The sequence below is a fragment of the Chelon labrosus genome, assembly GCF_963514085.1.
Source record: "Chelon labrosus genome assembly, chromosome: 14".
NCBI classification, from domain to species: domain Eukaryota; kingdom Metazoa; phylum Chordata; class Actinopteri; order Mugiliformes; family Mugilidae; genus Chelon; species Chelon labrosus.
Genome location: NC_140347.1, coordinates 21674345 through 21691053, shown reverse-complemented (window position 1 = coordinate 21691053; position 16709 = coordinate 21674345). Strand labels below are relative to the sequence as shown.

Here is a 16709-nt window from a genome sequence, read left to right as displayed (position 1 = left end):
TCCTAACAGCTATCAGTGTTAATTTTCTTTAATGATGATGACAGCCTTCCCCTGACCGTGAACTCGCATTGAACAGTCTTTAGGCTGCTTGATGGCAGGGTAACAAACTGTAAACACAACATTAACATATTACCATATCACATTATAAAGTTAATAAAGCAAATGTGTTTGATAGTGTTTGCTTATGTCCACAACATTATTCACAGTCACATTTTTTCCAATATTTAGATTGTTTTTGGTCCCCTCCTACTCCAAAGGTAAATGTCTTTCTGTTTAAATGCTAGCAGCTGCCTACTACAGCTGGAAACACTGCTGATAAGAACTGCAAGAGAGATACAACAGTGAAGGTGCAGGCCGTTAAACCAAAACATTGAGCTAAAAGATGCAAAAAAAAACTCAATAAGGCCAATTCATGGTGATAATCCTCTCTGAGAAGGTATTTCTTTATAACTGTCCAGTGATCTATTGTTATTATAAAACATACTAAACCACACAATGTCTTTCTTTTCCAGATACAGTATTTTCATTAAGTCTACTCAGTTTCTAACAGAGCCACTCCAGCACTGTAGGTTTTTCTCATGGCAGACATTTTAACATGGTATAGCAGCACAAATAGAGGTGTAACTAATAACATAATGGCTCTGTCCCATTTTTTGTGTTCCAAGATTATTATTTCCTGATATGGCACCGCTGCAGTAAATGGAGCAAAGGCATCATTAATGCCATTAGTCACACCTGTTCTTTTCCAGCTCCGACAACATATAACGTCTGCTGTGACAAAGACATTTTCCCCACACCTATGTGTTAGTCTCAGTAAAGTACAGACTTGTTAATGTGCTTGTTATGAGTCAGAATAAAGACTATTTTTATCAGGTTTAATAAGGTCATATAGGATTTTAGCAACTTGTACGGACTGAAGAAATCAAACGTGAATGTCTGAAAAGCATTTGCATCAATTACTTCAATCTAATTATATATTAATCACAAAATGGCTGTGATTACATGGTAATGACAAGCTGCGACACCGTTAATCACTGTGAAATTAAATCATAAATTGACTTGGTATTTGCTTTTCTCTAAACTGAGCGTATCTCACTGGTGATTTCACGTGGTAGTTTTTAGCGGCTAGTGCATTTCTCCACATATTTTCAGTTTAAGTAATGGCTATGTAAATGTGTGCAGGCTGTTACTCAGAGGCCTGTCAAAAATTCTCACTGCACACTCCTTATTTGCCCTCTTGTGGAACTCACACGGGATAGAAGGGAGAGGTAAGGTTTTAACAGTTTTATTGAACTCACAGACAACACAAACACTGGACGACCACGTAGAGCAGACAAGACAGGCTGTTTGGCAGACACAAGACGGAGCACTGACAGAGACAGCAGGCACAAGCACAAACACAAGACGCCTCCGAGGGAGGAGCTGCTGCAGGGAGCAGCGGTGGTGCAGGCCCACCGCTGTAGCCCTCAGCACACACACTGACATGTAGTAGAAGCCAGGTGGGGGTTAGCCTGAGACTTATGGGTGGAGAAGAAGAAGCACATAAAATGGATGCCAATCATATCCGTGCAGAAGCAGGGGGAGTGGGGGGAGAGGGTTCTTAGTTAGTCTATAAAGCTGCGGTACAGTCCAGTACAGAGTGCATGCCACAAATGCCTTCTACTTGGAGCAACAGATAGAATAGAAAAACAGATATACTTTGTGGCAATAAAAGTCTTTTTATGCCATCTGCATTCAAACAGACATGTATATGCAGAAAGGCTAAAAGAAAGAACGTGGGTGAGTCGGGATGGAGGGGAAGGGGAAGGGGGGCTTGGGGGTCAACGCTCGGAACGGGGAGACAGGGAGTCATTCTTTCACACACAACTTTCTTGAGACAGAATGGGGTTGCCTGCACAAGGCCAAAAAAAGTATGATGGCAAGAAAAGATTTTGTTGCCGTTCATTTCCCTACGTTGTATCGAAAATGGGGGTGGAGGGGAGATGTTTCTTTAGAAGCCATATGGCACAAAAAAAATCAACACAAACTTGATGAGGAGGAGAACTTTGAATTTTCCAACCACCAAAAGTTCATGCGGCACAAGATGAGGTAAAAACGGGAGGAGCGGCTTTATCCTTGCTTGGAGGATGGACGACGGATGATGAGGAGGACACCAAATGATAATAATAATAATAATAATAATAAATAATAATTACTATAATAATAATAAAAACAACAACCACAACAAAACAAGAAAATAAAATCACCCCACACAACCCACAACCCGGCCCCCAAAAGAAAAGCAAAAACAAAAAGCTCAAATCTTAAGCGACCCAGCAGCTGGGCTCAAATCGATACAGAAGAGAGATGTTCATATGTGCATCACAGGAGGAGGAAAAAAAACAAAAAACAAAATGCAACAGAAAAGAAACCAACGTCATGTCATGCAACTGCTCATACGACTGGAAGCAGGGCAAGGAATGAGGATATGAATTTCTGTGTCAACATGGTGAAATGTACGGTATGTATGAGTGTGTATATGCTGCCACTATATGAGGGGAGGGTACCGTGTTCTCCTGGTAAAAAACTTCTAACAGTACGCTTCTCGCACCACTTTTTGAGAAAACTTGGGTTTGAGATTTTCTAAAGGAGCGCGGCAATAAAACAAGCTGAGCAAAAGTGTGCCCATTCAGTAGGAATAATCGTAAGAAAGCAGCGCGTGCAAGATAACGCTCCTAAATACTGCATGAACACACACAGAGAAAATTGCCTTTTTCCTCATATCAAAAAGCACAAGTTCCTAAATGTGGTCATAATTTGGAGGAAACAAATGCGCGTATGGTGTGATAAGGCTTCAAAGTAAATGAGTCCCTTTTACAGACCGGAGAAGAATGGTAAAATTACTGGGAGAATATCTGCTAAAATACACTGGAGGACCTCATTTGCCTGACAAAAAAATAAAAAATAAAAAAATGCGTGACTATCTCCAACAACAGCAAACAAAGAGGAAGGGCGGTGCATCAACTTATTATTAGCGGTGAAAAGTGGACATATGCTCCGTGTTAAGCTAAGCCATGTTTAGCCAGATTAACGCCGCATCAATTAGTGTGCTGTGATGGTATTTTGAAGGACAGTGAAGCAATCAAATGGCTTGAGCTGTTAATGATTTCCAGAGCGCCTAAGGGGAGCTGCTTTTCAAATGCTGAGCCTATTTCAACACGGCTCACACACACACACGCACGCACACACACACTCCGGTGGTTTGCTCCGTATTATTAGGACGTGCGCCAACTGCTCCTGGGCACAAGTTTGATTGACAGCAACTTATTCAAAAGTCGCCCAAACCCAAGTTGCCTCAAAATAACCACTCCTTTAAAATCTGCTGTATTATTTCTAGCTCTGTGTTTTTTTTTATTTTTTTTATTGTCAGACTCCACTGAGTGAATGTCGTATCACTTTGATGTAATCACAAAGTGATACGTGTGAGTGTGTGTGTGTGCGTGTGTGTAGGGAGGAGGGAAGAGAGACGATGCGCACAGAAATTCGAGGATATCTGTTCTCTATTAGAATGTTTCAGGTAAGGCAAGCCTCCGACGAAGGAAACAGAGGTACAAACAAGAGAAGAAGAAGAAGAAGGGAGGAAGAGGCTCTGTTGCAGTTAGTCTGCTACATATCACAGTATCTAGGCTGAAAGCATCTTTGTTCTCGAAAGAATCTCAAAATGTATCCTCTGTCAAGAGAGACGCACACACGCACAGCAAGAGGAAAATCAACCATGTACAGGACAGATACATTTTGAAGCATCAGTGCGGGCGACATGGGGCTTGATACTAATTTCGTACTTTGTTTAGTAAAGTTTTGCTCTCGATTGAATGCTGAGAGAACAAAATTAGTATCAACGCTTCGTCATGTCTGCAACCAGGCCCCATAGCTAAGTGTAACTTGATTTATTGATGAAAGTTACGAGCTTTACCAAGTCCTCGCAGTCTGCTGAATGTGTCTACATATTTACGGCTAAAGTTCAAACTGTGACTTCCTGCAGAGAGCATGCTAAGGATGTAGAAAGTTAATTCTTACTGCTTTCATCCGTCTCCAAAGAGTTCTACAAACTTTTGATTCTGTACGCTGAGAACTCCTGGAGCTAATGTATGTTTCTCACAGTGGCTACTTTTCGGAGGGCCTTTTGAAGTTACACTTGAAGCTCCCATGGGACATGATGCTCAGAGGAGAAGCTCCTCGGTAGCAAATCAAAGAAAGATAAGGAGAAGTAGACCAGGTTCAGAGCAAGCACAGTTTGACACACTCATCCCACCTGCGTGTCCGGAGTCGCACTCCTCCAGGTCTTCGTCGTCGCTGGAGCACTCTGCTGACGAAACAATGTCATCTGTTGTCTGCGGAGAAAGAGACACATTCACACACACACACACACACACACACAGAAATGTGGTTAGGCCCGGGCAGTATAGTGAGCTTGCACCCAGCCATTCCATTCAAGGATATCTCTGCACTCACAGACCTCTCCGCCTGTCCTTCGGCTCGCATATATCACTTGGAGTCAATCATATTTCACAGTGTTTATCATTCTTCACTTTATGTGCTTTCCACCTCCACAGATAATTGTTTTCCTTCACCCTCCGCACTCTGCCTCTGATTATTTATCGCCACCCTCCTCCTCCTCCATCGTCCACAATCAATGGACCCAGCAAGCCCACACAGATCAACAGCATCCCAGTTTCTGATTTGTGCTAAAGGGTGCAGACAGAGGGAGGCATGGGGCGTCAGGCCTGCTAGCTACACCTGGAGCGTCGATGGATTATCTGCACCCTCCAGTTCCCACAATTCTGATTTATCCTCACGCGCAGCCCCTCCCCTTTCCTTTCCTTTCGGGTTGACCCATGGAGGACAGAGGGTGTGGTGGGGGGGGGGAGAGGGTTGTATTTCAGCTGTGGTGCGCTGGCGAGCCGGCGTTTATTAGAATGAATCAGCGAGGCGATAAAATAAGCCCTGTCACCGAGCAGGGTTATGAAATCAGAGAGCTGATTGAGTTTTCCAGTCCTGGCCAAGGGTGTGGGGCTCTAAATATCATTGAGTTTGACAGACTAATGAAACGCGCCCCCATGCTTGTGCCGCTGCTTTCAATAGGGCTCTGCAAAAGCTGGCCACCCCTACCATATGCTGATGTGGAACATACATGCCTACCATCCCTCGCAGAGAGAAGGATGGGTTTTCGAGGCATAATCCTAATGTGTATTCTGATTATGCAGGATGGGCTGTGCTGCTTTCTGTGTCAGTACATTTGATAATGTGTTAATGCATGTTTGTGCCACTGCACATAATGTACCATATTATGTGCAGTACTCCAGCACGAGGAGGCTAAATAAAAAAACAAAGCAAGAGGGGAGGCTCTAAACTAAATTGCTGTAAAATATGGCCCCTTGGTAAACATGACATTATTTATTGAAGCCACATTACGGGCGTAAAAGTCTTGGTTATTGCTAAAAGAGGGTTATTGCTGGTTATTATGATAGCAGCAGATGTGGGAGGCAGGGACACAGAGAGAGAGAGACAGAGAGGGATGAAAAACCCTGCGCCACTTCAAAGTCTGTTCCAGCAATTTCAGCCCGAGACCATCACAGCATAACCCAGCATCAACTGAAAACACTGCCTTCCTCTTGTCCATTCATGCTGCAGCTTACTGCAGCCTCTCAGCACAGCAAACACTTTCACTGTTTTGCATTTGGACTTCAGAGCCTTCCACGCACGTCTTTTTTTTTTTTTTTTTTAAATACCACAATTCTGTCTGAAAAGATCACCTTTTATAATCTAGCAAGCCCGCTCATTTTTATTCACCTACAAATGAAGCACATGGATCTATGGATTCTGCTAATAAGACCTTTTGACATGAACACTGTTCTGTAAATGTGTCGAGCTTTAAAACCGATTTTCCAACTGTCAAAGACCTGCCACTTGAGTGAGAGGAAAGAAGAGCTGCAGCACCAGGTGTCAAATGCTGAGCAAGGACTCTGTAGTCATCATGAAGCCTTTCTATAGCAGAAATGCTTGTCTGAATGCCAGAAATGACTTCAACAGATAAATAAAGCCAGCAAAGCTGTGGACTCTACGTCTGAAAAGAGCTTTAATAACACAATACAAGGACTGTTATCTCCTTGACTACATCCAAGAAGCTGTCTGGCAGGCTAATCAGTGGTTTTATCCTTGAGGTAAAGCTTCATCACACATTTTTTTAATAACCTGAACACTCTTGACATGTTGCCACGCAGCAGCCAAAGCTGTGGACAGCACGGCAGAGCTCCTGCAACAACGACAATATCATTAAGACCTACATGTTTTTAGCCTACCCACATTAAAGAGACTGACTGCCCCAGCTCGTGTACTGTAATAGCTGCATTTAAATGGCAGAAGGACACACTCCAGTCAATTTATTCACTTTCCGTTTGAGTGAAAATCATCGACAGACTCGAGTAAGAGACCCTCTCGTCCAAGCAACTTCGATTCCACTCAGGAGAAATTGAAGAGGGCTTTTAAAGTGTGATGTTTGACATTTGTGGATCCACTAGATGCGCGCCTGATTAATTTTCATAAACATATGATGTATCTCGGTCCGTTACAATGGCTCAGATTGAAGTGCTCCTCATGAAGGGTTTACTAATGCAGAGTCAGTGAGGTGAACCATGGAGCTCAGTCTCCTCCAAGTCCGCCAGAGACGTCAATAATAACACATGGCTAGATGCTGTAGACGCAGAGGGGGCTCGTGCAGAGGAAAGCTTCATGTGTGCAGAGATGGGAGCCTACAGTGGGTTATAGCATAATGATGCGGTTGGCCAGCGGGACTACAAAAACTGATTTCACAGCTGGGGAAATCCAATTCTCTGTCTAAATCTCCATAACATAGAGTGGGATATATTTTGGCAGCAAAGTGTTTTCTTTTTTGGTGTAATTATTCTCAACAAACGCTCTCATCGTCATTTTTAAGAGAGTCTGGGTGGTCGGATTTAGGGGCCTGTTTGTTTTTGTGTGTGGGAAGCTTTAATATGCATGCGGATGCCTTCTACTTCCTGTGTATGAAGAAAGCGCATTACACACAGTGATTCTGGCACATACAAAACGCTATGTGCATCATGCCTGATTATCCTGATTACCCTGCCTTCAAGTTAACGCTCAAATTTCTAAGACCACAAACAAACACCGCTGCCAAATCAATAGCCTGACTTCATTAAAACAGCATTTACGTCTGACCACTTCAGCACATCAACTAAAAGGATCACGCCGGCAATCGATAAAGATAGACAGCCTCCGAGGGAGACAGGACTCAAAATACACAGCTTTTAGTTTCACAACTGATGGCACCAACACAAACAAAATTGGAGGATGTGCAAAGATGCTGGTCCATTTCTGTCTCGACAGAGCTTCTTTGGTGTTAAATCAGGAATTCGAGACTGAATACTGTGAATCAGCCAGCAGCAATGTAGAAACCATTACCAGGCCAAGCTGCAATTACCTCTGCAAGTGAATGGACTGCATAGTACATCACCAGTCAGGCCTGACCTCAGAATGAACAAAGAGGCCGCAAGATTGATTAACAACACTTCTTTTATTGAAAACTTCTTCAGCATGGAAAAATACTGCTCCAGAGAGCATTTTATTATTAATTTAAATCGAGACCTGAATCAAATAATATTGAGAACCATTTTGGTTGTTGCTCTTTTGTTATCATTCCTCTTGTCCTGGAAGATCTCTTCCTGATCAATGTAAAAGGAACAAAATCCACAATTCTTTTTCTTTCTTCAAAACATATTCCTCGTTTCAGTTACAGCTCACAGGAGGCTCGACGTTCCCATCATTTAATGGAACAGATGTGGTTTTATTTTGATTAACCCATCTGGCCACACAGGCTGAGTAAGGGTGGTTTTTATTCACATTATATGCAAGTAAAACACAAGCCAAAGATCATCTCTACATCAGATTTTCTTCTTCCATTTCATGTGCATAATCGCAGTGATTTTTGAGCACTGCCAAAGCACAGATGACTCTATTCTCAATACTGTAGCTATGATGCTGATGGCCAATTTATGTTTCAGTGCTGGTGTCCATTTTAATAGCTCTCTGTCTACGCAGAGTGAAGATCATGGGAGTTCAACCTAGGTGGAGGTTACAGAGTAGTGCTTCAACACAACAGCAGTAGTGCTGCCCCAGGCTACTGAGGTTGACTTGAACAGAAAAGATGTGTTGAAGAAGCATGGGCAATGGCTATATATTAAAACTCTATGTTCTTTGTTCAGTCTTTTCTTTCTGCAGGAGCAAACTGTCACCAAGAGGCAGCCACAACAGCTTAATGTGAACCTCCAAAGCTTTGTCTAGCACCAACACAAAACCATACCGGAGCCTTAATGCTGCCGTTCTGCTAAGATGATACTTTTGCTGAGAGGCTGTGTGTTTCATTGTGTGTGTCAATGAAATAGGTCTGTGACAAAACATCAACACAAGGAGGACATTATACACTAAAAACCTCTTTGGAAAACATCCACATGCTGTAATTTGAGTACCGCAGAGTGCTGAAACCTTAAGCTGAATGAGTGCATTTGTCCTTCATCTATATTAAGAATGGATGTCTACTGGCCCAGTATGGACAGGAGGAAAATTTAAACCAATTACTGGCTCAATGTACATATAGGAGGCTGAAGTGAAAGATGTCCTTCTATCCTTTAATTTCTGCAGATTGAGAACACACAGAAAAGTCATATTATCAACAGCAGCAGTAGCACTGTGAACTGCCACGCTCTACTACATGAAGCAGATAAATGCAACCGGTGTCTGACAGATTTCTTCCAGAGACAAACAAAATCCTCTGCTGAATACAGAAAAGCCACACTTTTCACGCTTTTAAATTCTTCTATCACATCACAGTCCACATGGTTTAAACAGGAAGCGTAAGTCTGGGGGAAAAAGACAGAAGGATCAAATTATTTAACTGCCAAGGTTTTCTATCTAAGAGTGTGTCTGCAGGAACAAAACTCACACAGTCACTTCACACCTGTGCCTAATATTAAACATGACTCAACTCAGGAGTGCTGTGTGCTAAGCCATCTCTGCTTTGCCATTTACAGCATATGTCCTTGCTCAGAAAGCTGTCCAACAAGCCACTGGAGAGAATGTTTTTAAATTGACACTACATTTACTAAGAACATGTGGCTGATATGGAGTCAAACGGAGTCACATCAGTGCAAAACTAATCTTAAACAGGCTTTTAATCAGTAATGCTAGAACTAAACTATTGTGTGCTGACAGCCAACGTGTACGGGTCATTCTCATTAAACGGTGAATGTTTCAACTTGGAATAAAACTCGTCAAATACACGGACGGTAACAAGAGCAGCTGCGGCATCTGCAGTAGAGGTCACACCTGAATATTCTGTAGAGCATGGTGGTGATGAGATCGGTCACATCAAAGCAATGGCTTGTGCTGAGCGATATGGGGAGGTGCAGGCATAATGCACTCGACCACTGTCTACAGTTCTCCCCTGGGTCAGTAAAAGCAGTGTAAAGGCTAAAGCTCAGCCATGGCCCCGGGGTTACAAACATGACATGAAATATGAGTGTGACCGGTGCTGTGTGTCGGGGAGGTGCTACGAATCTGGGCACACATGCCTAAGTACAGTACACTGAGTCATATCAGGGAGGGAGCGCGAGGTTACTCCTGAATACACCACGGCCTTACCATAACAAATGACCTTCAAGCTGTTTTGCGCTGAAGGGAGCACGGAGAAATAAAACCTTCTGAGAATAGACGCACAGGATTATAGATCCACATTACAACTACGCTATCAAACCCTGTTTGGTTTATTTATAATGCCAGAGTGCCCAATGCCTATGGCTGACTTTTTTGTACTGTCGGGAATAAACCCCAAACAAATCCATTTCCTTGAGCGTCTCATCCATGGTGACCACAGATAGTCAATGTGGTTGCATGTTCTGAGATCAAAGGGATGACGCAAAGGCAAGGGCAAATCAAAGACGCACAATTCAAAGCAATTTCTTCTTCCCCAAGGTGCTCCTAGGTCACCTTGGAGATATACATGTAAGTTGGGAAGACATATTGCAGACAATTTTTCAGGTTGAGAAATGGCTCAGAAAGTGACAGAAATCAGAGGTCAGACTGACTCCCATCTCCTCTTTCTCACTATCTTACTAGTTCCCACTCTTCCTCCTCTTCACGGGCCCTCAAAACAAAATGAGATAGTCATCTCATCAGTGGCGGAAGCTTCGCCTTTCAATCGACGGCTGCCTCATGTGAGCGCTATCATGTCCGATCTGGGCTTTGACAGGTCGACAAGGGAGAGGCTTGTATTACAAGAGGAATCAATGGCACAAAGCCATATCCCTATCAAACTCTTTCTGCTCTCGCTCCCGCACTGTGACAGATAAGATGCTTTGCCCAGAAAAAAAAGGAAACCAGCAGCACAGACGCAGTGGTGATTCTGATCAAATATTATATTATGATGTTTAAAATTATCTGCAACAATACTGCTGAAAGAAGAAAGCAAATATAACTAATGAAAAATGGCCAACTGTCAATATGGTGTCTAAGTTACAACAAAATGAGCACTACAACTGACTGGTAGGGCCAAAGTCACATGCTAAATGATCCCTTGGAACAAATATTGATATTTCCAATGAGCACCCTTGGTGGACCTTTCTTAGCTGTCTTCTGCCGTCAACACCTTTTTTCTTTCCAGGTTTATGGAGGAGGAGTGCAGGAGCAAAACAGGTGATAAGTAAAAAAGAAAAAGAAAACAAAAAAAACATTTAATTTGTTCACCGTCACCACGGCACGTTGGTTTCAGCAGAATGGCTTACGTGCCGAGTATTTCTCTATTTCTCAAGGACCTGCCTTTGTACACAGAGCAGTGAGGGTTGCTGGCTCACAGCAAAGTCTAATTGCCCTGAGGCCATAGGCAGCCACTTTCAAACAGGGTCATTCATCTTCCCATGGAAAAGGAAATGGTCTTTGGCCCTGATCCTTAATCACCCCCCTGCCGCAGCGTACAAGGTCATCAGGGAAGCCCTGTGGCAAACACACTGACACACAAGCATGTACTGCATGTTGGCATGTACGGCGTCCATGCATGTGAGGGATGCGCAGAGAAGAACGTGCAAGGCGAGTGAAGACATGAGATGGGAGGAAATTTCTTCTCTCAGTGTGAGTCCGTGCCATCCTCAGGTGAAAATCTAACAGCGATTGCAGGTCTGAGTTACGGTTTGTGTTTTCATTTGTGGTTCTTGCTTCAAAGAGGAAGTGAGGAATTCATGTGGATGTGGTGCTGAGCTACGCTGAAAGCTGTGACCGGAGAAAAAGCTGAGAGAAGATGAGAGCACATGGAGGGGTGGGGTGGGGTGGAGTGGTGTCGAGTCAGGACAAGACAAAACTGCAAAGGGCTTCACAAGAGACTGGTCGTCTCAACGAAACTGAGGTAACAGAAATTCACCTTGGAAACCAGAGGGTATGTTGCGTAATGCAAATGCAATTACCGGTTAATTTGCTTAGAGAAGGAATTTATCCAAAATTCTATTTCACGAAGCGGGTTAGTGTAACTGAAACACAGGAGGTCCTCTCTGACAGCCATTACTGCTTTAGTGTTATATGAATTGATATATCAAATAAAAATACATCCCACAGTGGATACTTTGTAGTAATAGGATGGTTGTGGGTTTTTATGTGGCATCTGCAGCCCATGTTGTTTAAATTTCAAGCAGGTCTACAACTAGAGGTTATATTCTTTTTCAATTAATCTGTTTTTAATTTGAAGGCTTAAAGGTTAAGGGATAAATTGTTTGCTCTATAAAGTTCCACAAAATGCTTATCACTTCATCAACAATACTCATCAAAAGTCAAGCTGATGTGTTTAAAATACATTTTTTGTTTGACTAATGGTCAAAATTTAAAAAGAGTTTACTACGATAAACAAAGATAAAAACATGCGCTTCAATCAGTCATCGAGTTATCACAATTGTTGCCAGCTAATTGTCATCATTTTTTTTTTTTTAAATCTGCATTACTCACACTTGGGCTCGAACCCAACATGATGTGATTACGAGGGAGAGCTCTGCAGGAAGAATAATTTAATAGAGGAGCAACCAGCAAACTCACTGCTGGAATTCAAACAGCAGCCAAATTTCTCTGTTTTCAAGGGAGTACATCGATTCACTTTCACTTTATTATTTTATTCTTCGTGCATACATACATTTTAGGATTTAATCCTGGCTGCTATGTGGCTCTGAACATCACTGGCTTCTTCTAACATCACTGTCTTCATTGTGAATTGATGGGATCTGTGCTTGATGTCCTCTTGAGATCTGTATTATAAAGTAATGAATATACATATTTCAACAAGGCTTGAATGAATCTGATCACATTATGTCTAAGTAGGACTCGTGGAACTTTTTCATTCCGGATCAGTTTGTTAGGCTTGCTTAACCCTTTACAGGGTGAGGAATCATATTTTGTAACATCAGCGCACATTTTAAGTTGTGTCACGCTGACTCTCGGTGGGGTTTGGAAGCATGTGGTTTTCACCCAGCCAATCAGTAAAGGCAACATTCTGATGTCAAATATGGTCTGCATGGTACACCTCTGCGTGAGAAGTGTCTGAATCAGCACTTACTGTATGTACTAATGGTCTAAAATTAGAGTCTAAAAGGGCAAGGAAAACATATGGTTACTTCTGTGAATGAATGATTTTCTACATTCAATCATTATCTGTAACTGCTTGTCCTCTGGAGGGTCGCAGGCAGGAGGGCTAGGGCCTGTCCCAGCTGTCACTGGGTGGACAGGGCGTCAGTCTATCGCAGGGCTAACACAGAGAGACAGACAACCATTCACACTCACTCAGTTGAATAACTTAATACGTCTAAGGCAATCTTGTTCTATTGCCACCCCATTATTGTTATTATTGTTGCATTTGGTGCATTTAGGTTAAGAGCTTCATAAGAGCTTTATAAATAAACCTCAGTTGATCTCACTAATTGCAAAAATGCAATCAATAGGCAACACAATACGTCCAGTTGGGAGAGCTAGGTTTTTTACTGAGAATGTGTGAAGTCTGAAACAAGTTGCTAAAATTGGACCTTGCTCCTTTCTCCTTGTGGACTACATTTTGATCTCCCTTTTCAATCCATTTCAATATCGCTGAATTTCTTTCAGTCAAAGTCTATTATGACTCCAAGGCTGTAATACCAAATCAATGTAGGCATTATGTAATGGCTGATGCTGGCAGCTTTACGCGTTCACATTAGTCAAGGGGTCCCATTTGGGTTCAGTTCCTAATAAGCACAAACCAAATTAAGCATTCGATTTAGTCTCTTTTTAGAAGATGAAAGTTGAGGCATAATCACTAACCAGCAGAGGAATTACCTAAAATATACCGCACGTCCGAGCCCTCCCACAGTACCCCGACATGCTTCCACACATGCACGGATGACTACAAATGCATGTTCGCAGACACACACCTCCTAACAATTATCCTTCACTCATTACTATTAAAAGCAACAGGTTTAATTGTGCACCAACTCTCAGTGGACACATGGCGAGAAACATTACTTGGCTTTGCTAACAGCTCAGCTGAGCAATGAGACAGAACACATTATTGCAGTGGAACATCAAAGGCTTTGTCTATGTGATACATATTTAATTAAATCCTACTGACTCAAAGACACATGGGGCATTCTGTGCACACAGATACAGTAATGCACATACGGATCTGAGAATGTCCACACATAGACATATACACTCTCTCCTCTCTCCCTGTCCTAGGTGCAAACACTGATTCACAGACTCTAGGTATATATCATGGGCTGGCTGCAAATATATTCACAGTGCAGCAGTGTGCTGAGATTCATTACTCTTGCGGTGGGATAAGTGACCGGGTCTGTGAATGCTGCAGTAACTGGAGCCTCAAACACCAAGAGCGCACGCCTCAGAGAGCTTCACTTGATTAGGCGGTATGCTAATGCCTCTAATGAAATAATCTGCGCCAACGTCTGTGTTGTGTACAATAAGATATCTCTGATACTTAGCCAAGCTTTGTGCAAAGACAGGAGGCAGCGTGAAGAAGCTAGCAAACAGTTTTTTTTAACAGGAAAGCGGGAACTTCCTAAGTCTGGTATAAAATAACTTAGCAAAGTGTCAAAGGGAAAAAAAAATGTTGGCAACAGAAGTTAAACTTTTATAATAGTTTTGTTCCCGGAACCGTTGTGCTGGAAAAAAAAGTTAATTAAACACTAGCAAGAGTGTGGGATCTCACAGCAAGCTCGCAACTTTTTAAAATGGCTTGGCAGGGGATTTAATACCGACTGTTCCACTTTGATAATTCATGTTAGTCTACTGGCATATGGTTGAGGACAGATCAAATCTGAAATGTCAGAAGAGGGATCTGGACTGGAGATGCCTTGAATAATTTTTTGTATGTTTTTAATCCACAGCTGTCTCATACTATCAGTGTGTTTTTATGCTGGTGGTGCCACTTTGTTGCTTCAGTTGTGAGTTTTTAGTTAGACATGTTATAACCAATCATTTCTGGAGGCAACACAGCGTGAGGTGAGCCTGTATACCACCCAGAGCATGTGCCGATGTCCTGCCGGTGAGCTCAGAAACAAACTTAGTTGTGTGTGTGTGTGTGTGTGTGTGTAACTGATGTGTGCTGTTTGCTTGCCTCTTGGTGTGTGAGTACCCCGTCGTGACATTGGTGGCTGACAAGACAGGTTTATACACACACACACACACACATATACACACACAAGCAAGCGTTCCCGGAGGATCTAGATAAGCTGTGTTGTGAGGCATGTGGGACATCCATTACAAAAACCCCCATGGTCCAAAACCCCTGGAGCTAGCTGCAGGTTCTCACACACTGAGAGACAAACTGTCCTGAACACACACAAAGAAGCACATGATCTAAAGACATGGAATTGCAAACATCTACACACACACTCACACAGAGATGTCTAATGGAAACAGCTCTACGCACATATTCTCTTGTACACCAAGTGACATGAAAAATTCATAAAGGGAATCACGATCGGATGTTGCAAACAAACTCTGGCGACAAAGAAGACAGACAATCCATGACAGCGCTGGAATGAGTCTGTCACGTTGAGGGTAGGGGGGCACTATTTGGCAGCATACACAATAAAAATCATCTGATACTTTGCTTCAGTTCTCTGACGACACAAGTAGATGTGACTGCAACAGGGTCGACTGGTTTTTGAGAGCGTGTGGATATGTGTGCATGGCTATATGCAAATGATTGCACTGTACAACCTGTGTTCTGCAATGACAATAAAGGCAATTCTATTCTATTTTATTCTATGATGGCAGCTGAATCTGATTGTGCATGTTTCAGATGTGTGAGACAAAGATGAAGAGATCCTTGTACAAACTGTCTGCATGCATGTGTGTGTGTGTATTCCTTTAATGAGCCACACACACACCAGCAGAGTCCCCATCAGTCAGTTGTCTCCTAATTGGACTTGCTGAGCAACTAGCGGACCTCCAGCATTCATCTCCAAAGATTCACAGGGAGCCTGGGTGCCCAGTAGGGCAGCCAAGAGAAGATGCAGAGAGAGGGATACAGACAAGGAAAAAAGAGGGCTAAAGTAAGCATCCAAAGGAATACATGCCTTCTAGTTTGACCTTTACACAATTACTGGCAGGTCCGGGCACTGTGATCACGGAGACTAACTAACTGCAAAGATGAGACGGCCGACAGCGGTGGGAGAAGTGCGGCGCATCTGCCTACTCGCACTGACACCTGCGTGCTCTCGCACACAAGCTGATGAACACGCTCGTCAAACCTCATCTAAGAGACTACTACGTGGAGACACACAGCATGCTGCACAGCGCATTCCTCACCACCACTTGAGGAAGGAGTAAATCAGTGATTATCATACAGTATATCCCTAGGCTATAGGCAGCATCCCTGATGCACTTTGCAGAGTTAAAGAAGCAAGCTGAGGAAAACTGTAAGAACATATAGAAATGAAAAACGTTAGCACAGCGTGCACATCTGTATCTAGCAACAGTGTCTGGTGCATGACCTTTGCTGCATGGTGCCCTGTCTCGCTAAACAATTTTCTGTAGCGCCCCACCTCACACAGTCTACCTCACACCTTGAAAATAATCTGGAAAAAAAAAAAAAAAAAAATGAAATGTGCCAAAGAAGAACCCACGTCGATCCCGCGTAATATTATAGTCATCATGGAATGTGTATCCAAGCGCATCGATATACTGTAGCATTATTCGCCGCTTCTCAGCAGAAAAAAAGACCAATTAACTGCAAACAATTTACCTCTCATTTTCCCGTCTCCTGAGCACCAGGCCAGTTGAAGATGATGGACGTGAGCAATTTCTTTAACACGGCAGCCATGCAAATCACTTTCAGTGTCTCTCCCTCAGCTGTTTTCCCCCACGGTACTGTAGATTGCAGCCTCCCGTCCTAATTGTTCCCAAACATCTCACGCCAGCGCGGCGAGTTAATTGAGAACGAGAAACGTTGATCTCCCACGATAGAGAGAGCCTTGCATAAACGAGTATTTTCAAAATGACTATCAAATCAGCAAGCGTAAAATCCATTCTCTGGTCCAACGAGAACTACACAAAGCTGAAGGGCTTAGTTAGCCACTTAACAAGATGTACCTGTTTTAGTTCACTAACACTTT

General features: G+C 42.9%; 1 protein-coding gene across 1 annotated transcript in view; it reads right to left on the bottom strand.

Moving 5' to 3' along the window:
- The window catches only part of nrxn3b (neurexin 3b), a gene marked incomplete at its 5' end in the record, with an annotated part of 269437 nt that overhangs the window by 8687 nt on the left and 244041 nt on the right, over window positions 1–16709 (bottom strand). Inside the window, one exon of the mRNA XM_084560987.1 lies at window positions 4292–4370. Within this exon, the coding sequence (XP_084417113.1) occupies window positions 4292–4370 (79 nt within the window). The remainder of the gene's footprint in view (window positions 1–4291; window positions 4371–16709) is intronic.